Consider the following 19,593-nt stretch of genomic DNA (forward strand, 5'->3'; position numbering starts at 1 on the left):
TCCTAGTTGCATTTGTTTCTGCTGTGCTATGACAGGAATACCACACCCCAGGTTGTTCAAAGTACATTTATATTTGGGAACCACTGAGCGAGGCTGTAATCTGAGATTAAGTAAAGCTCAATGTGAAAAACTGTGGAATAAAAATCAGATATTGAGAACTGGTTTGTACTGTTATGCATGGCAGTGGCGTTTAAATATTTTGACCACAACCCATACTTACCCTTACAAATGAATATATTATACACCATGATACACACACACTGAAATTAAAGTTTCATGAAACAGTATTTATCTTTACTACTTGTGATGCATTCTGATAATCTTCTATCATATTCAATTCCAATTTTTTTAAAAAACTGCACACAACCCACACTAAATCAATTTCACCTCTAATGAATCACAAACACCCCTTCACACTATCTTAACTGCCCCCCCTCCCCGCCTCGTTCATCAGACGCAGCCAAGCTGGGCGCATGTCCCCGTCAGCCCATGTCTGATCGTCTTTTGAGGTGCTTAGAAGGTGCCAGACCCAATGGGACCAAGGTCTCAGTCCTTTATTTGTTATTTTGGCCACACATGCAGCATGTACAAGTTCCAGGGCCAGGGATGGAACCCGAGCCGCTGCAGTGACAATGCTGGATCCTTAACCCACTGCGTCACAAATGCTCTGTGTTTTACAGTCACCTGGATTGCAGCTTAAAAATACCTCAAAAGGAGGCGGCAGGTGGCAACCAAGGCCTCTGTCAGGCAGCGCCCCCCTGCGGGGTGGGGGTGGGGAACCAACACTTTCCCAGGTGTTCTCAATCCTGGCTGCATGCCAGAACCACTGGGGAACATGAAAAAGATCCACACCTAGGGATGGCTATTCCCAGAGATGTTAAAAAACCCACCCATGGGGCAGAGGACATGAATTCTAATAACTTAGCAAAGGATGAAAGGGGGCTGCAATGCACTGGAGTTGAGAGATTTCTATTTCATTTACATTTAGGATGTTCAATTATTTTATTCTCTTTGATCTGCCTTCTACAGGGGCCAGAGCTTTAAGCTGGTACTAGTTTTAAACTCTTAACTCCTTACTGCTTTAGGACAGAGGTCAGCAGACTCTGTCTGTAAAGGACCAGGCACTAGAGAGTTTAGCTTTGTGAGACATGCCACTCTGTCACACCTCCTCAACTCTGTCGCTGCAGCCCAAAAGCAGCCATTAACAATATGGAAACAGATGAGCATGCCTGTATGCCAGGAAAACCTTATTTACAAAAACAAGAGTGGACAAAGTTTGACTAGTGCCCCGCTTCATATGTCTGAATAATAATCAGCATTCTGGGAGTTTCCACTGTGGGGCAGTGGGTTAAGGATCTGGTGTCACCACAGATGTGATGTAGGTCGAAGACGTGGCTAGGGTTCAATCCCTGACCTGGGAACTTCCATAAGCCATTGGTTTGGCAAAAAAAAAAAAAAAAAAAAAATCAGCATTCTGATCTTGTGCCCAGTAATATAAAAAAACAAAGCCTGAAAATAAATACAAAAAGTGCACTCAATCTTGGCATCTTACCCTTTGATGATCATCCTATTAGATTTACCAGAAACTTAAAACTTAAAACCAGAAACTTAAAACAGTTTTATATTCGGACCATATGTACTTACTCGGACAACTTCTGCCCTGGGTGCCTTGACCGCCCTCCAAGCTGCACTTACAGAGACACCACCCACCTGACCATCCACCTGAAGGCTGCAACCCACCCCTGTGAACCAGAGGGAGTGGACCAGCTTCTTCGCTAGTAGAAAATGCAACAGATGCTCATTAAATAAATGCCTGATCATTTATTCTGGTAGAAAATTTCACCTCTGCTGCTCTTGAATACATTCCCTCCACCACGATGGACGAGGTATAAATACACAACCCTGAGTCCAATATTGTTGGTTAAACAGCTTCTGTTCATCTAGGATCCCACCCCGTTGTCACTTCTGGCCTCCAAACAGAATGAATGAAATCAGGAGGTGAGACCATTTGCTCAGTGAACAACACCAAGCCCAGACATCACTTTCGGCCTGATGAGAGGGGCCAAGAAGGGGTACCCTGCACAGCTGTGCTCCCGCCAATCCATCTTTGCGACATGCAGTCCCCAAACCTGCTGAGTGGGGAGTGAGGACGCCCCGTCAAACAGAGCTGCCCAGACAGCTGTCCCCAGTGTCCAGGTCAATGCCCGCACAGCCAGGGTGGGCATGAGGTGGGCGGCTCCTAGGAATGACGGCAGGGAACCCCCCCATCCCCACAGCCAGCCTGTTACCCTTCAGGTCACCCATAGAGGTAAGGACAGAAAACACGGGATGAACACGTGGTGCTCAGCCACCTGGATGCCACACCATGGCTCCCAGTTGGACTTACCTGGAGGTGTTTTCGAGTATTCCTTTGACCTCATTCATTTCTTCTTTTCCAAAGTAAACAACAGTGAGATGAACTCTCCCATCCTGCTGGATGCACATCTCCCTGGAAAACAAGACATGGGGGTCTGGGCTTGTGTTCACAGCCACAGACGAAGCCCAAACGCCTGCTCTGCAGGGCACGGAAGTCCTGCGGAGATGGGTGGGCCAGGAGAGCAGACAAGGGTTGAGCTGGTCTAGCCGCTGTCATCACTTGTATTTGGATTTCTCTTACCAAGAAAACCATGACTCACGATCAATGAAAATTCAGATGCAGGCCTAGATCACCCTGGGTCCTCGGCCTCCTCTGCCATGAGAAATCTACAAAGAAGAGAGGACTCAGAGCCCACTGTGCAGATGAGAAAGCTGAGGTCCAGCGAGGGTGGGACTGGAATCCATTGGATTCTACACCTTTTCTTGTGTGTGCGGCACAGTCTTAGAGACTGCACAAGCAAAGGTAAAAAGTATTTATTCATTTAGGACCCTAGAAACTCTGGGGAGGCCCAGCATCATGGCTGTCTAAGGGTTGACAGGCCAGAAGCACAGCTGCTGTACCCCCTGCACCCCCCTGCACCCCACCCCGCCGCCCAGGCAGATTCGATTGAGTCCCTCAGTATCTGCACTGCTCCTCACTGTGACTGACTGTCCCCTGCACGAGGCAGCCCAGGCTCTGGGCTCCCACATACCTCCTGGTGGGACTTGGCCTCTGGCTCTGGACCAGCCTAAACCTGCCTTCCTATTCTTGCCAAGGTAATACCTGGCTAGGCCGTTATGAGGGTTTACTTCATGTGTGCATGTGTCATACACGTGCAATGTGTATGGATGTGCATATACATAAATATGTGTGTGAATATGTATTTATGCATACACCAGATATGTACTGTGTGTGGGTAATTTTAGTAGGAGTTTTCTGGAAGCAGGTTGATGGAACAATTCCACTGGTACACCGATATTTTGTGATACAGTGATATTTTGCATGCCCTTCACTTTATTCTTTTTGACTCTCTGCAGCTACTTCCTTTAACCCCCAATCAGGAATGGGACCCGGGATCCTGTTCCTGCTTCAAAACTAAGCTCTCCCTCAGGCCCAGACTCCCAGACCGAGCCACCAGCCACCCAGGACAACGTTCTCTGTACATAAAGATCCCTTCCACAAAGGTACCAGATGATGCTGTAACTCCCTTCAAGGAGGCAGAATAAAAGCACACACACGGGCCAAGCGCCCGAAAAAACATCTTTAAAAGTGTTGTGCATGGAGTTTCCTGGTGGTTCAGTGGGTTAAGAACCTGACATAGTTTCTGTTAGGATGAAGGTTTGATCCCTGGCCTCAGTCAATGGGTTAAGGAGCCAGCATTGCTGCAAGCTGTGGTGTAGGTTGAGATTTGGCTCAGATCTGGCATTGCTGTGGCTGTGGTATAGGCTGGCAGCTGCAGCTCCGATTCCACCCCAGCCCAGGAACCTCCACAGGTACAGTGTGGCTGTAAAATGACAACAACAACAACAACAACAAACCCCGAGTAGGACATTTCTGCCCTTGGAAGTTCTCTGTCTACTGTGCGTGCGTGATTAAAACTGTCTACACTGCAGTCAACACCCACCATAGGAGAAAATATTGTCACCGTCTGTCTGACGATCTTGTAACTTTCATATTTTTCCCAACAGTTCTCCCTGGAAATGTGTGTGTAAGAAAGAGAGCGTACATGGGTGGCTGTGGGCACGGAGACGCCGGTGTTCTGGAGCGATCACCTGTACCCACACACCTGCCACCTGGGCCCCTGGAGCTGAGGTGCCCTCACAGCTCGGGAACAGCAGGTGGTGCTGTCTGGAATGAGCCCCACTCCCCAGGAGCCTTCTCTGGCGCGGGGGATGCGGGGCCCTCCTTTCACCCAGCTCCTCTGCTTTAGCTCCACAGTTTTGCCACCTCGGCATGGAAGCCTAAATATTCTGTTTCTCATACCCCAAGACCTTGGCTTTTTAGGAATTTTTTTTTTTTTTAAACAACAGTTCCTGATATTGTAACATTGAGTGCAGAGACTAATTAAGATATAGTTTCAGTCAGAAAACATGTATCGTGCCACTCAGACACCTATGTTTTTATTTCCCAAGAGGCTGAATGCACAGCATGGTCCCCGAATTCTTTTATTATCTGTACAAGTGCACCGGGGAAAGCCGCCCTTGATCACCACTCACAACCTCTGTGTACAGATAAGAAAGCAGGTTCCAATGACCTGCCCAGCCATCCAGGCATGGGGCCAGGTTCCCTCAGGACCAGCTTAGCACTAGCCAGACAAAGGGCAGGCATGTGCCTGGTACGACCACCCAGGACGCCAGCACAAAGCTGGGGGGTCGGTGTGGCCAGGTGGAGGATGGACACCTCAACAAAACTTTAAATGTGATCTGGACGTGGAGAAGGACTGTTCCACTGGCGTGCCTGCTGGGAACGGTCAGGCAGGGCTGGGCAATCTGGTGGTGGAGGGGCAGGCTGACCCAAGACCTGTGTGCAGGGGGCGCTGGACCCTCGTGCAGAGAACCAGTCCTGAGCTGGGGTTTCTCAGCCTCAGCACCATCGACACTCTGTTTGTTTTGCTTTTGGGGGCAGCACCTGGAGCATAAGGAATTTCCCAGGCTAGGGGTCGAATAGGAGCTACAGCTGCCAGCCTACACCACGGCCACAGCAACACAGGATCTGAGCCATGTTTGGGACCTACACCACAGCTCACGGCAACGCCGGATCCTTAACCCTCTGAGTAAGGCCAGGGATCAAACCCACATCTTCATGGATACTAGTCAGGTTCATAACCTGCTAAGCCACAATGGGAACTCCATCAGCACTACTGGCACTTTGGACCAGGTGAGTCCAGATGGGCTGCCCTGTGCGCTGTAGGATGGCTGGCAGCAACCTGGCCCCTACCCATTGGATGCTGGCAGGACTCCCAACCCCCACCCCAGCTGTGACAACTCCAATGCCTCCAGGCCTCACTGCATGTCCCAGGGCAGAGGCTGCAAAACTGCCCCCCAGTTTGGGACCACTGTCTTCAAGAAGAATCAGGTTCATTAACATCTGAGTCATTAAAGGGACATGTGTTTGTGACAACAACATATCCTTGGGATCTGTCCTGCTCCCTGGGGGTCTGTCCTGCTGTCCTGCTCCCCTGGTGTCTGTTCTGTTCCCCAGTGGCTCCTATGGACTCACAGGTGGGCTTAGGGAGGGACAGGGCTAAGGAAAATGGAAAGGCTTTATTCACAGAAAACTGAATTGCAAGGGAGATGTCAGGAGCTCCAGCCAGGGCTCCAGGGAATTGATGACCTCACGGGATGCTGCCAGCCTGGACACGGCAGGACCACAGCCCCCGCAGCATCCGTGAGGTCAACAATGCAGCAGGTCTGCACCACAGAGCTGACCTTGGCAGTCAGCGGAGGCTGAACTCTATCTGACCTCAGGTGAGACTTCCCCATAGAGCCTGGCAGAGACCAGAGAACATAGGAGGCTGGGCATCTGCCACAGTAGGTAACAGAACAAGAAAACTTTCTTACAGCTTGGGGACCTGTTCTAATACCCCAGCCTAAGTGGCCTGAGGAAACATGGGTTCAATGACACATATGTATTGAGTCTCTTTGTTGTGCAACACATTACTCTCCTAACATTTTAGAAGAATAATCCTGTCTGGACCTGTAGGGGGACCATCCAGGTTTGCCTGGGATTCTCCAGGTTTCAGCACAGAAAGCGCACATCCAGGAAACTCCTCAAAGCAAACCAGACAACTAGTCACCCTTCTCGAGTCAGAGACTTGACAGGGTACTGGACAGAATGGGCAGCTGAAGGGCACAGGACAAGGAAGGACGGAAATATGGCTGTAACGGGTCTAAGGAGCCAGGGAAGTGTGGCAGAGATGAGGCTGACCTCTGATGGGTGATGGGGAAAGTGTCAAAGTCAAGGCAGCATCTAAGCTGAGCCTGAACAGGGAAGCAGACGCCTCTCAGGTGGAGAGGAAGGAAGAAAGGGCTTGCCCTGCTGAGGAGGTGCAGATGTAAGGAAATCACATCTCAGTGCTTTTCTCTGTCATTTTCTACTCAGCTATACCAGCTAGGAGCTATTTAGGTCTGATTTATGTCCCATGCAAGTAAAATATGATGTAACTGGCCATCAGGCCCCAGTCTCTGTGGTTGGCGAGGACACCAGGAAGAAATCTGCTCAGGCACAAAAAGACGGGAGGTGAGCACCAGGTCCTTCCCCCAGGAGGGAACACATAGTGACAGGGGCCCATCAAAATCAGGCTTTAAAAAATAACTCTGAGTTCCCATCATGGCTCAGTGGTAACGAACCCAAACAGTATTCATGAGGATGCAGATTTGATCCCGCCTCCCTCAGTGGGTTAAGGATCCCGCATTGCTAAGAGCTTCGGTGTAGGCTGCAGACGAAGCTCAGATCCCACGTTGCTGTGGCTGTGGTGTAGGCCGGCAGCTGCAGCTCCAATTCGACCCCTAGCCGGGGAACTTCCATACGCTGGGGGTGCAACCCTAAAAAGACCAATTTAAAAAGAAAAGGAAAACTCAAGTCAAAGATGCCCCTGACGCCACCTTTAACTGTCATAAATGCTTTGGGAGGGATGAGAGACGAGTCAGAGAAAGGAAAGTGGAAGAACATTAAACAAAAATAACCAGCAAGAGTCTGAGGAGACTCACAGTAATGTGGAAAGGGGTTCTCAGTCCAGCTGGTAGGAGTCAAAATAAAAATCAAGCCAACTTGGAATGAATTGGGAAAGATCTTTAAAAACCACACACACAAAAAATCACTGCCATAAAAATCCTCTTTTTCTGGAGAGGCTCAGAGACAAAGACTGTCTATAGCTTTGTTATTGTGAGGTTCCTCCTGTGACTGCAAACAAACTCTACAATGAAACAACGGATGAGCTTAAAACTGATAAACCAGACGCCCGGGGAAACTGAGCAGCCAAAATTCAAGAACAGTTTCAAAAGTAGAATGAGGTGATTAAAAAAAGAAAAATAAGGAGGATGAGAGGCAGGTTTAAGCCAACACACTACTGGGCCAAGGGAAGTGAATCTGAAGCAAGTTCTCCAGAGCACACCACCCCGCAACCCGATTCCTGGCCACGTGTGAAGGAGTCTTGGCAGTGGAGGGAGGTGGGGCACTCAAGGGAGGGGAAAGAACACTTGGAGCCGAAGCGGTTCCTCCATGGACCAGACCCACAGGACAGCAAGGGAGCAAAGGGCTGCTGCAGTAAAGGGCATCTTATCACCATAGCAACAGTGGAGCCTCAGAGCACACAGGTCCTGCAGCAGCCGCACAGCACCTGACCAGAGCGGTCTGTATATCTCCCTTGGGATACGTCAGGGGCATGATTCCTACTCAGGGAGAGGAAGTACTGCACTTTAGCCTCATAACTTCTTGTAAATCCAGGAACGTCAGCCATTTCTTGTTCATGGCCTCTAATAAAGGCCCTGAGGGTTTAGTGCTAAGAAAAGCTTATCTCACCCAACAAAGAGCAGCTTCCTTTTGATTAACCACTGAAGCCAAGGGAAACTAGCCTTTGTTTTTCCCTCTCCCCCTCATCTGATGGAGTTCAGAACCTGTGTTTCTACCAGGATGCACTGTTTCCCTTAGCCCCAGCTCTCAGGTATAGCTAACCCCCATGATTCCACACTGTTACCGAGTCCTTGTCCACTGACATTTATAAACATGGTTTTAGGAAATCTATATACTTTTTCAAGCACAAATAATTTTTGGTTAAGATGACTATAATAATGATAAGAATAAAAGAGTAATGATGATAAATACCTAGTTCATGTACTTCATGTGCCTAGGAATTCATTTTGTCATGAGGGCCCACCCCATGCCATACACAGTTCTGGAGAAGGAAAACTTGATCTCTGTTCCTCGCAGACAATACCTGGTGTCAGGCCATCCCCCCAAAATGAGTGATTCTCAGACCAGCCCGCTCCAGGGCTCTTTCTGTCTTGTGACCAGGCCTGGCTCTCTCTGGGGCATTCCAGGCTCTACACATATTTCTTCTGTCCCAAAAGGTGTATTTGCTACAACTCTAAGCCATTTGGGTTTTTTCTAGCTGACCACTTAGCAAACTCATGCTGAAATGGGGTGTAGGGGGATACCCTAAAACTCTCTATAATAACTTGTGTCAGAGCTGAAACGGACCCACCTGGACCAGTACTTTGATGTTACAGAAGATACTGAAGCCCAGATAAATGAAGCAACTTGTAAAAATTTCTCAGCCAAACAGTGTCAGAACAATGGGTTGTTTACATTTTAAAGGAGATGCACTGGGAAGATGGTGTTTTAGATAAACTAATTTCAGAGTTCCTGTTGTGGCTCAGAGGATCCAACTGGTATCCATGAGGATGTGGGTTTGATCCCTGGATCTGATCAGTGTGTTAAGGATCCGGCGTTGTCATGAGCTGTGGTGTAGGCTGGCAGCTGCAGCTCTGATTCGACCCCTAGCCTGGGAATTTCCATATGCCATACCTGTGGCCCCCAAAAAATAAAATAAATAAAGCAATTAGTTAATCTCAAGCGGTGATCATCGCAAACCATGTACCAATATGGAAAGTGGCAAAACCTTGCCACCAATTAATGACCAATGAAAGAAAGACGATCTGCCATAAACATCAGAAAGAGAAGGCCAGGGAAACAAATGCAAGATTCTGCTTTTCTCATGTGGCTCCAGCTGCAGCTGCAGGAGAAGGGCTGGTGGTACCGCAGGAGGAGAGAGGCTGGTTGACAGAAGGCCGTGGTGGGTCTTAGCGCAGGGACAGTTGTTGCGGATACCGGGTCCCTCCGCATCATAGGGAAGGTGCAAAAGGAAAGAAGGACCATTGTAATTTATGTCTGAAATTGAATATGGTAGAACCAAGGGAGTTAAGACACCACACTGAAGCAAGATCCTTTGTGAGAACAGGAAGAGGGACTGGACAAGGGGAGTTGGTGGCCAGACTCTCCCAGCCCATCCAGCAAACACAGGACCAAAAACCTCATTTTTGTCCCCATTTTTCCCTGTGGGAGAGGAAGGAGCTGAAGCCAACCAGTGAGAGGAAATAAAAGGTGCTGATTCTGATGCTCTAGCCCCAGCCCTTAACAGAGGCCATTCCAAAATCCAAAGAGCACCCCCCAACCAGGAATAGTGAAGCTGATATTCCCTGCCACCCAGCCCAGGGCCTGGAAGGGCCGCAGGCATTGGGAACCTTCAAGGAAGGTGGCACAGAGGCTGGCTGAGCCATCTCCTCCTCCACCCGCTCTTCCAGACCACGAACAAAGTGAGCACAAATATCATCCCCAAAATACAGCTGGGAGAGCAACACAAACAGTCCTCAGCTGGGATAGGGGCCAGCCAAGGACCACCCACCCCAACGACGTCAGAGCAGCAGCAAGCCGACCCTGCGCCCATCACGCACAGGAAGGACGAAGGGAAACAGCAGAGCAATCTCATCTCAGGGACAGCAGCAGAGGGAATTCAGGAAGCAACAGTGTTCAAAATGCAAATGAAAAACTTGGTCCAAAAGAAAACATAACTCTAACAGAAGAAAACATCTTACAAATGTTTTCCATTTTCTTAATAAAAATGTGAATTCAATAAAAAAAAATTTCAAAGAGGAAATGATAAAAACAACAGAGTATAATTAACAAGCACATTCTGTGCAGAAAATAAAGTGATAACCGAAAGAAACAGAAGTAAGAAATTAGACACAGCAAGGTGCACAATAGATATTATCAGAAAATCAAATTACTCACATGAAGAAAGGCTTACATGGAAGTAGATAAAAGTCTAAGGTGTTAAAAATTAGAAAGAAGCTAATAAATGAGAAAACCTACAAAATCCCCAGTTGGGTCCGTGAAGCAGAGACATCAGCAACAAAGCGGAAGAAGGGGCTCAAAATTAAAACACCAAAAAAGTTCCCTGAAATGAAAGAATCCATAAGCAGACAAGGAAACTGAATTACTGGAGAGAGGATAGTAGACTCTGAGATGAGATGACCCTGATTAAGTGATGGGGGTTCACCCACGAGAAAGGAAGGCATATTCTATAGCCATTTCCAGGAGAGACAAAACAAATCTGTCCCAATGTTCTCCAAGTATCCTCAGATGCAGAAGCACGTCTGTCTACAAGGTCTCAAAAGGTTTTTTTTTGTTTGTTTTTTGTTTCTGCCTTTTTTTTTTGTCTTTTGTCCTTTTAGAGCCATACCCATGGCATATGGTGATTCCCAGGCTAGGGGTCTAATCGGAGCTGTAGCCGCCGGCCTACACCAGAGCCACAGCAACTCGGGATCCAAGCCGTGTCTGCAACCTACACCACAGCTCATGGCAACGCCAGATCCTTAACCCTGATGAAGACCAGGGATTGAACCCGAAACCTCATGGTTCCTAGTCAGATTACTTTCTGTTGTGCCACGACGGGAACTCCTGTTTCTGCTTTTTATGGCCACACCCGTTGTATGTGGAAGTTCCCAGGCTAGGGGTGGAATCAGAGCTACAGGTGCCAGCCTACACCACAGCTACAGCAATGCCAGATCCAAGCTGCACCTGAGACCTATGCCACAGCTCACAGCAACGCCGGATCCTTAACCCACTAAGCAGGGCCAGGGATCAAACCCGAATCCTCATGGATATTATTAGTCAGATTTCTTTCCCCCATGCCACAATGGGAACTCCCCCAAGAGTTTTTAAGCCCAGCCAAGTTAACCTTAAACTGTGACAATGTTATAAACAGACATTCTTTTCTCAAGCACTTAATGATCCTTCCTGAAAAAAACGTCTTGGCCGTGGAGTTCAGATAACCCAAAGCCTCAGGGATGAAGAAGCTACTCTGGGGAGATGACTGAGGGATGTGCTAAATCAAATCCCCTTACACAGGAGCTGTGGTTCCAAGGAAGAATGCAGGGGCTGCAAACCCAGACGAGGTAAAAACAATAGATAGTTGGGAACCTGGGAGCTAGGAGCCAGGAGAGTGGAAAAGTGTAACTGTGTTACTCTCTTCTCGTACTGTACTTTTTCAATCATTCCAGTCTAAAAATATAGAGTAAGAATGCATAATGATTCCAATCTGTTCTATTTTGCAAAATCACTTTTTTTTTAAACTTGAGCAGGATCTCTTAGGAATATATATATATATATATATATATATATATTTTTTTTTTTTTTTTCCTTTTTAGGGCCGCAGCTGCAGCATATGGAGGTTCCCAGGCTAGGGGTCCAATCAGAGCTGTAGCCACCAGCCTATGCCACAGCCAAAGCAACGTCAGATCCGAGCCACATCTGCGACCTACACTACAGCTCACAGCAATGCTGGATCCTTAACCCACTGAATGAAGCCAGGGATAGAACCCACAACCTTATGGTTACTAGTTGGATTCGTATCCGCTGAGCCACTATGGGAACTCTGGAACTAATATCTTTTCTAACAAAGAAATGTTTTCTTAAATATCGGTAGTTTCTTCGGTTACACTTCAGATTCTCTTTTGTAAATTTAAGAAAGGTAAGATTTAATCCTTTAATTAAAAATAGAACATACTAGCATACCTCATGCTGTATTAAATTATTCCTAGCTATCAAATTATTCTTCTATCTACATAAATGCAAAGAAAGGCGCCTAGAATGTTCATTTAACCTTAAAATGGCTAATTTACAGAAGCAGGGCCCAAACTGAAATTTTATTTATTTATTTATTTTGTTTTTTAGGGCCACACATGCAGCATACAGAAATTTCAGCTAGGAGTCAAATCAGAGCTGCAGCTGTCAGCCTACACTGCAGCCACAGCAACGTAGGATCTGAGCCACATCTGTGACCCACACCACAGCTCATGGCAATGCCAGATATTTAACCCACTGAGAGCAAGGCTAGGGATCAAACCCACATCCTCATGAAGACTAGTCAGGTTTGTTACCAGTGAGCCAAACGAACTCCCCAAAATTGACTTTTTAAATAACTTATTCCTGGCTGTGTTCTAACTAAACATCTTGTAATAGCCATATATCACAAACTTAAAAGTCATGTTTAAATTACAAAAGCAAACAAACCTTTCATTTAATTTTGATTTGATTTGATTTTTTTTATTTGTTTTACTTTTTAGGGCCGCACCCACGGCATACAGAATTACCCAGGCTGGGGGTTGAATGGAAGCTGCAGCTCCTGGCCTACCCCACAGCAATGTGGAATCCAAGCCATGTTTGTGACCTACACCGCAGCTTGCAGCAACACCGAGTGGGGCCATGGATGGAACTTGCATTCTCATGGATACTAGTTGGCTTTGTTACCACTAAGCCACGACAGGAACTCCTTCATTTAATTTTCAAACAAAACAGAAACTATATAAAAAATTACAAAAAAAATCTAAAAATTTATAAAATAGAATCCAAAAGAAGGAAATAAAAGCCACTCCTAGTTCCACTGCCAACGCCAGCCACCATTAACAGCTTCCACTCTTGGGACTGAAGGGACTTCACAAAGACACCATCACATTTTTAATAAACGGCACTTATATTTTCTCCCAATACTCCTATGGTCATTTTATTTGCGTTTAAATATTTCACTGACCATAGTTTGCTTCAGGTTTTGGTGTGAAGCCAGAATTAATTTTTTTTTTTTTCTGTGTTTGGTTAGTTGTCCTAAAGCCATGCACTGAATAATCCACTCTGCTGGCAGATTTGAAATGTCCCTTTTACCTAGTTCTGACTGGGAATGAGATACCCTCTCTCATCTCATCTTTTCAGAGACCTCAACAGGCTCAGAAGCTCCTAGACCATGGAGCAGCCTCCCTCTGGAAAGCCTTCCTGCTGTTCCGATGTCCTGGCCTCTAGGTCTGCAGCTTCTATGCTGTATGACCGGATTCTTCTCACTGTGAAGGCATGTTCTATATCTTGAACTCCTTCTCTCTCTATCTGGTAGAGAGCCTGGTACACATTCCAAATACCCTGTCCCAGGAGCAGGTCTCCTGCCTACCCTCTCCTGACCATGCACAGCAATGGGCATCTGAACATGAGACACAATGTTTATATATATATATATATGTGTGTATACATATATATGTGTGTGTATATATATATATTTTAGGGCCACAAATGTGGCATATGGAAGTTCCAAGTCTAGGGGTCAACTCAGAGCTGTTGCTGAAGGCCTACACCACAGCCACAGCAATGCCAGATCCAAGTCGCATCTGCAACCTACACCGCAGCTCACAGCAACACCTCACTGAACAAGGCCAGGGACTGAACCCCCATCCTCATGGACATTTGTCAGGGTCATTACAGCTGATCCACAATAGGAACTCCCTGAAACATGATGTTTTTAAAACATGAACTAGAATTACATTCCATTTCAGTCTCAGTCTTGCAGATTTGTAAGCTATGAGCTTCCTTTTTTTTTTTTTTTTTTGGTCTTTTTGCCTTTTCTAGGGCTGCTTCCATGGCATATAGAGGTTCCCAGGCCAGGGATCTAATCGGAGCTGTAGCCACTGGCTCATGCCAGAGCCACAGCAACATGGGATCCGAGCCACATCTGCAACCTACACCACAGGTCATGGCAACGTCGGATCCTTAACCCACTGAGCAAGTGCAGGGATCAAACCCAAAACCCCATGGTTCCTAGTCGGATTCATCAACCACTGTGCCACGATGGGAACTTCTGAGCTTTCCTTTTTACACCAATATTTCCCTCCTAGTTTTACTCCTGTTGTAGATTATTTGCAATCCTCGTGACACTAAGGCAATAACCAGTCACGTGTACCCCAAGAGCCCTGCCCCTCTGGGCTACAGGGGTCTTGCCAGGAGGCCTGAGCAGAAAGCTTCTGAGGCCGGCACCACCTCCCCAAGCCCAGCCCACAGGGACAGGCCTTTGAGCCAACACCAGTCCCAGCGCCCCAACTTGGAGGCTCCAGGCAGCTTTGTGGCCAAAGGAACTTCCAGTGAACTGGTCCTGGGATCCAGCCATCCGGCTGCTGGGAGTAATGGTTTGACCTCAAGCCTGGGGCCACCACCAGTCAGTCTCCTTTGGCATGTGACACTTCATCAGACAGCACACTCGGCTGTCCACAGGGAAGGCAGAGAGGGGCACATGTTCCCAGGGGGAGCTGAGAGGAGCCTAGGGGGAGGGATTCTCCCGGGAAACTAGGAGCAGATGAGAGCATCACCCCAGCCAGTTCTGCAGAGGGCCCAGCTCCCCAAGAGCAAAGGACAAAAGGCGTTGTTTCCTCAGAGGCCAGAACTAGACCCACTGGGTGGCAGTTACAGAGAAGCAGACTTCAGCTTCAAACAGGAGAGCTTTCTACCCAGAGCTGCAGCCTGCCTGGGAAGCGGGTAGTTACCTGGTACACACACACATACACTGCACAGACACACACTGCACAGACACATACAGACTCACATACAGACACACACAGACACACACACTGCATAGATACATACAGACTCACACTCACACACACACAGTCTGCACAGAGAACACGTGTCAGGGGTTCAGGATTCAGAACTAAGATCAGATCAGACCAGAAGACCCCAAAACTCTTGGGTTTTGACCTTAAAATTTAAATAGAAAAGGGTTTTGTTTTGTTTTTTAAATTGGAGAAGTTTTACTCAGGACTTAGTCGCAAAGCTTAATGACAGGATGAAGGGAGAACACAGGGATGAGGGCTATTCCCTGCCCTCCAAGTGTCTGCAGAGCCACTCCACTTTCTGGGCCTTGCTGTGCCAGTGGAGGAGCTTTTGGAAGCTGGAGTGGGATAGTCCACTGAGGAAGGGGCCATCCTGGGAGGAGCTGTCACCTTGCCTGAAGGACACACTCAGATGGAGGTTACAAGACAGAAAGGGACCCAGATAAACCAGTACGTAGCTTCATATACGCCATCCCTAGAACCTGGCCAGGGAGTGGAAAAGGGTTTTACTCTTCAGGTGCAAAAGCTTTTAAGAGCGCATTCATTATCCACGATTTTGAGACGTATCAATCCACACCCTATGCTGACATGACTGCCTTTTAATAATGTGAACTTGGAGTTCCCGATGTGGCAGAATGGGATCAGTGGGGTCTCTGCAGCGCCAGGACGCAGGTTCGATCCGCAGCCCAGCACAGTGGGTCAAAGAATCTGGCGTTGCCACAGCTGAGACGTAGGTTGCAACTGTGGCTCGGATCTAATCCCTGCCCTGGGAACTCTATGTGCCCAAGGTGGCCAAAAAAGAAAAACAAAAACCCCACGAACTTAACGATGAAAGACTAAAAATAGGTTTGCTGTTCCAGGGTTTATAATTAGACACATATGGCCTTCTCTCTCTAAGATAAGCCTGCTGATTGACCTCAAGCCGCGTGAACACCAGCTGTGAGCCGTGAGATCTGACACTGCACAGTCAAGAGCTTGAAGACGTGTGTGAGAACCACACATCGCATCTGAAAATAAACCCCACTGAGTCTTTCTGAGAAGCCACAAAAGTGAGTGTTGGGAAATTTCCTGGCATAATTCTAAATGTAATTTCCGAGATACAGCTGAAAATAAAAAGGAAACTCTGACTCCACACATTCCAGCCACTGCTACAGCAGGACAGCAAAAGAAGCTGGGCTGCAGCCAAGCACATGGGCTACAGCCACGTGGGCGCCAGCCTTTCAGAGGCCTGGAGGGCCCTGATGTCCCCCAGCCTGAGCCCTGGGTCTGGTCAGAACCGAACCCAGCAGGCACGACGCTGCAGGTCCTGGTGAAAACCCAGTCCTCCCCAAATAGGTTATCATAGGGAGTTCCCATCGTGGTTCAGTGGTTAGCGAATCCAAATAGGAACCATGAAGTTGTGGGTTCGATCCCTGGTCTTGCTCAGTGGGTTAAGGATCTGGCGTTGCTGCGAGCTGTGGTGTAGGCCAGCAGCTATAGCTCTGATTCAACCCCTAGCCTGGGAACACTATATGCCGCAGATGCGGCCCTAAAAAGACACACACACAAAAAAAAGCCAAATAGGTTATCATAGAATATTGAGTGGAGTTTCCTTGTGCTAAATAGTAGGTATCCATTGATATGGGAAAGAATGGAGATATATATATAGATATCTATATCTATATCTATATATATGAAAAAGAATGGATATATACATATGCATATATGTATATATACATAACTGAATTGCTTTGTTGTACATTAGAAATTATCACAATATTGTAAATCAACTAGGCTTCGATAAAACTTTTAAAAATGAGAAAAAAAAAAAAACCTCACAGTCCTTCTGTCCCTTCTGAAGGTAAATCTGCTTCTCTGACAGTTGTCCAGTTGCTTCAGGGAAAGGCAAATACAAATGATAAACTTTATAGGAAGAAAACAGAGGTGACCAGGAAGAGAAAGGGTCCTTTGCACCAAGAAGGGAAAACGGAGGTGACAGGCATGTTATCAGCATTCCACACACATGTGCAAACAGACCCACCTGAAATTCTGCATGAACTGCCGGAACTTGTCCACCCTCCTGGCCAGGGGCACGATAATGTTGACCAGCGTGCTGGCCATGTTCAGCTCCTCTTTCTTCACTTTCATGATGGGGCCAAACGGTCGGAACAAGACAAGGCGTCTGAACTGGTGCTTGTGGTCCCCTCTGAACGTGAGCTCGTACAAAGTGCCTTTATCCCTTTCTGTGCGGTAGATCCCTGTCAGCAGAAACAGAGGGAAAGATGGTTCTAAAAATTGACTTGGCTGCTGAGTGTTTTTTTAAATAACCAAGAACTGTACAAAATGCTTTTTTTTAAAATTAAGATTAAATTGCTACATCTAATAATCATTAGAAAACTCAAAATGCTTCCGCTTATATCACAGAAGAAATGAACATACCATCAATTTAAAAATCACAGGCGTTCCCGTCATGGCTCAGTGGGAAGGAATCTGACTAATACCTATGAGGACACAGGTTCTATCCCTGGCCTCACTCAGTGGGTTAAGGATCTGGCGTTGCCATGAGCTGTGGTGTAGGTCGAAGATGAGGCTCAGGTTCCACATTGCTGTGGCTGTGGTGTAGGCTGGTGACTACAGGTCTGACTCAACCTCTAGCCTGGGAACTTCCATATGCCAAGGGTGCGGCCGCCAAGATAAATAAATAAATAAATACCACAGCTATGAAGACTTCAGGAAAATGGGAGAAAGCTTGTAATGTTGGATACGAAACTGAATTTATACTATTAAGAGGCATGAAGAAATGGACTGCTAAAGCAATGTGCCAAAATTATGTGGAGTGGGGTTATGCGTTTTTTCTTTTCTTTTTTTTTAGGGCCACATTTGTGGCATATGGAAGATCCCGGGCTAAGGGTCCAATCAGAGCTGCAGCTGCCAGTGTACCCCACAGCCACAGCAACACTGGACCTGAGCCAAATCTAAGACCTACACTACAGCTTGCAGCAACTCCAGATCCTTAACCCATTGAGCGAGGCCAAGGATCAAACCCAAGTCCTCATGGAGATCAAGTCAGGTCCTTATTAATGCATTGAGCCACAGTGGGAACTCCCTCTTTTCTGTTATTTATCCACATTTTCTGCAATATGATCACATATTTTAATTACTGCATTTATGTAATTTGTGTGTTAAAATGAGCTCTTAGAAATGATAGCCATTTCAGAAGAATGACCATACTGACCTACTCAGGGCTCCTGGGAGTGGCTAGGGCTGGTCACACCAGGCATGTGGCCTTCCAGAAGCTTCTCGAAGCACTAAAGCAGACAAGACCTGAAGGACCAGCCCGGCGGCCAGCAAGCATCTTGTTTACCTTCCCCTCGTCCTTCCCACCCCAGGAAAGCAGGCCAGCCAGTGCTGCAGAGCCAGACTACCTGGGGAGACAGCCACTCCTGAATGTCACTGTCACAGAGACTCCACCGTCTCACCTGCTGGGTTGACCACATGACCCAGGCGTCTCAGCATGGATGAGCCTCCCAGGCCCCCAGCAGACAATTTCCCCATCTCATGAGCAAACTGTCCCCAGCTGCTCAAGGTCCATGGCCTACCAGTGTCACTGGGCTCATGAGTATTTCACTACAGTCAGGAAAACAACCCATAAAATTCAATGAATCACCAGAGAAGCTTCCTCCTCTTTTCTCTTCGATTTTCCGGGTTTTCTCTTCCTCATCCCTTTCTTCCTCTGGTCCCTACATCAGCCAGGACACACCCCCAGGCCTGGATACTCAGCTTCAAAGGTGGGTCCGGGGAAGTGACCTGTGGGGGGCTGGCCTGGTGTCCAAGCCTCTCACAGCCTTTCTCTTTTCTTCCTTGCTCTCCTGCTTCCCTTCCTTCATGGGAACCACAGGTGTGGCACACAAACTTGTGTTCTTTGCCTTGCAGTGGCCATTCATCCCATAGCCGGTTTGCAGCCTCTGCCGTAGAGAGGAGCCTGGGGCTCCTGGTGGTTTCACTTCCCACATGCCACCTGGAGATCACATGCACAGCTAGGAGAGGTGGGGTAAGGACTTAAGGACCTGGGTTTTCTCCTGGAGCCTCCTCAGGTGTGGGGTCACTGCTCCAGGGCAGGAAGGCTGAGAGGTCTGTGGAACAGCACTGAGTTCACAGTGGAACAGAATTCAGCATCCCCGTGGGAGAAAGGGAGGGCACTTCTTAGGAAGCCCAAAGGATGTCTTTGAAAACATGCACTGGTTCCCTGTAAAGTCTGTTCATGCTTTCAGGCCTCTGGTCCACAATGAGGACACAGGCTCTTCCACTCTACCACTGACCAGAGCAGCTGGGAAGCCACCCGCCCCCAGGGCCCAGATGAAGCAGGGCTGATTCAGGAATGACTGGAGCTCGGTAACAGCACCTCTGCAAGACAGGCTCCTGTGCCCTGGGGCCCACAAGCACGCCTACTCCATGGGGCACCCCAGATGCAAAGGCTTCACACACACAAAGGTAACGATATGCAAGGGGCTGGGATTGTTTCCCAAAACAGAGCCGTTTTCTCTCTCAGCACCAGGATCAGCATCATTCACTTTTCCAAATCTAAATCCACAGCTTTGAAGATACAGGCAGAAATACCCAAACACTTGTCTCAAGAGGCGGGCATCACTTTATAAAGAACCTGAGTGTGTAATAGTTCTTATTCATAATGATTCCTACAACCACGTGAGAACAGCTGCCCAAGCGGAAGGCAGCCCAAGCGGCCAGGTAGACCGGAGCCCCCAGTCCCCCCACCTTCCACCCTACCCCTGCCCTGGGCCA

The 19,593-nt window shown here is 47.7% G+C and overlaps 1 protein-coding gene across 6 annotated transcripts in view; it reads right to left on the reverse strand.

The window, feature by feature from the left end:
• CSGALNACT1 (chondroitin sulfate N-acetylgalactosaminyltransferase 1) overlaps positions 1 to 19,593 on the reverse strand; it is a 357,571-nt gene that overhangs the window by 23,454 nt on the left and 314,524 nt on the right. For all 6 annotated transcript variants that reach the window (XM_047771740.1, XM_047771741.1, XM_047771746.1 and 3 more), the window contains 2 exons: positions 16,835 to 17,051; positions 2,387 to 2,488 (listed from right to left, as the gene is read on the reverse strand). In XM_047771740.1, the coding sequence (XP_047627696.1) occupies positions 2,387 to 2,488; positions 16,835 to 17,051 (319 nt within the window). The remainder of the gene's footprint in view (positions 1 to 2,386; positions 2,489 to 16,834; positions 17,052 to 19,593) is intronic.

This window comes from Phacochoerus africanus, chromosome 3 (genome assembly GCF_016906955.1).
Source record: "Phacochoerus africanus isolate WHEZ1 chromosome 3, ROS_Pafr_v1, whole genome shotgun sequence".
Lineage (NCBI taxonomy): Eukaryota > Metazoa > Chordata > Mammalia > Artiodactyla > Suidae > Phacochoerus > Phacochoerus africanus.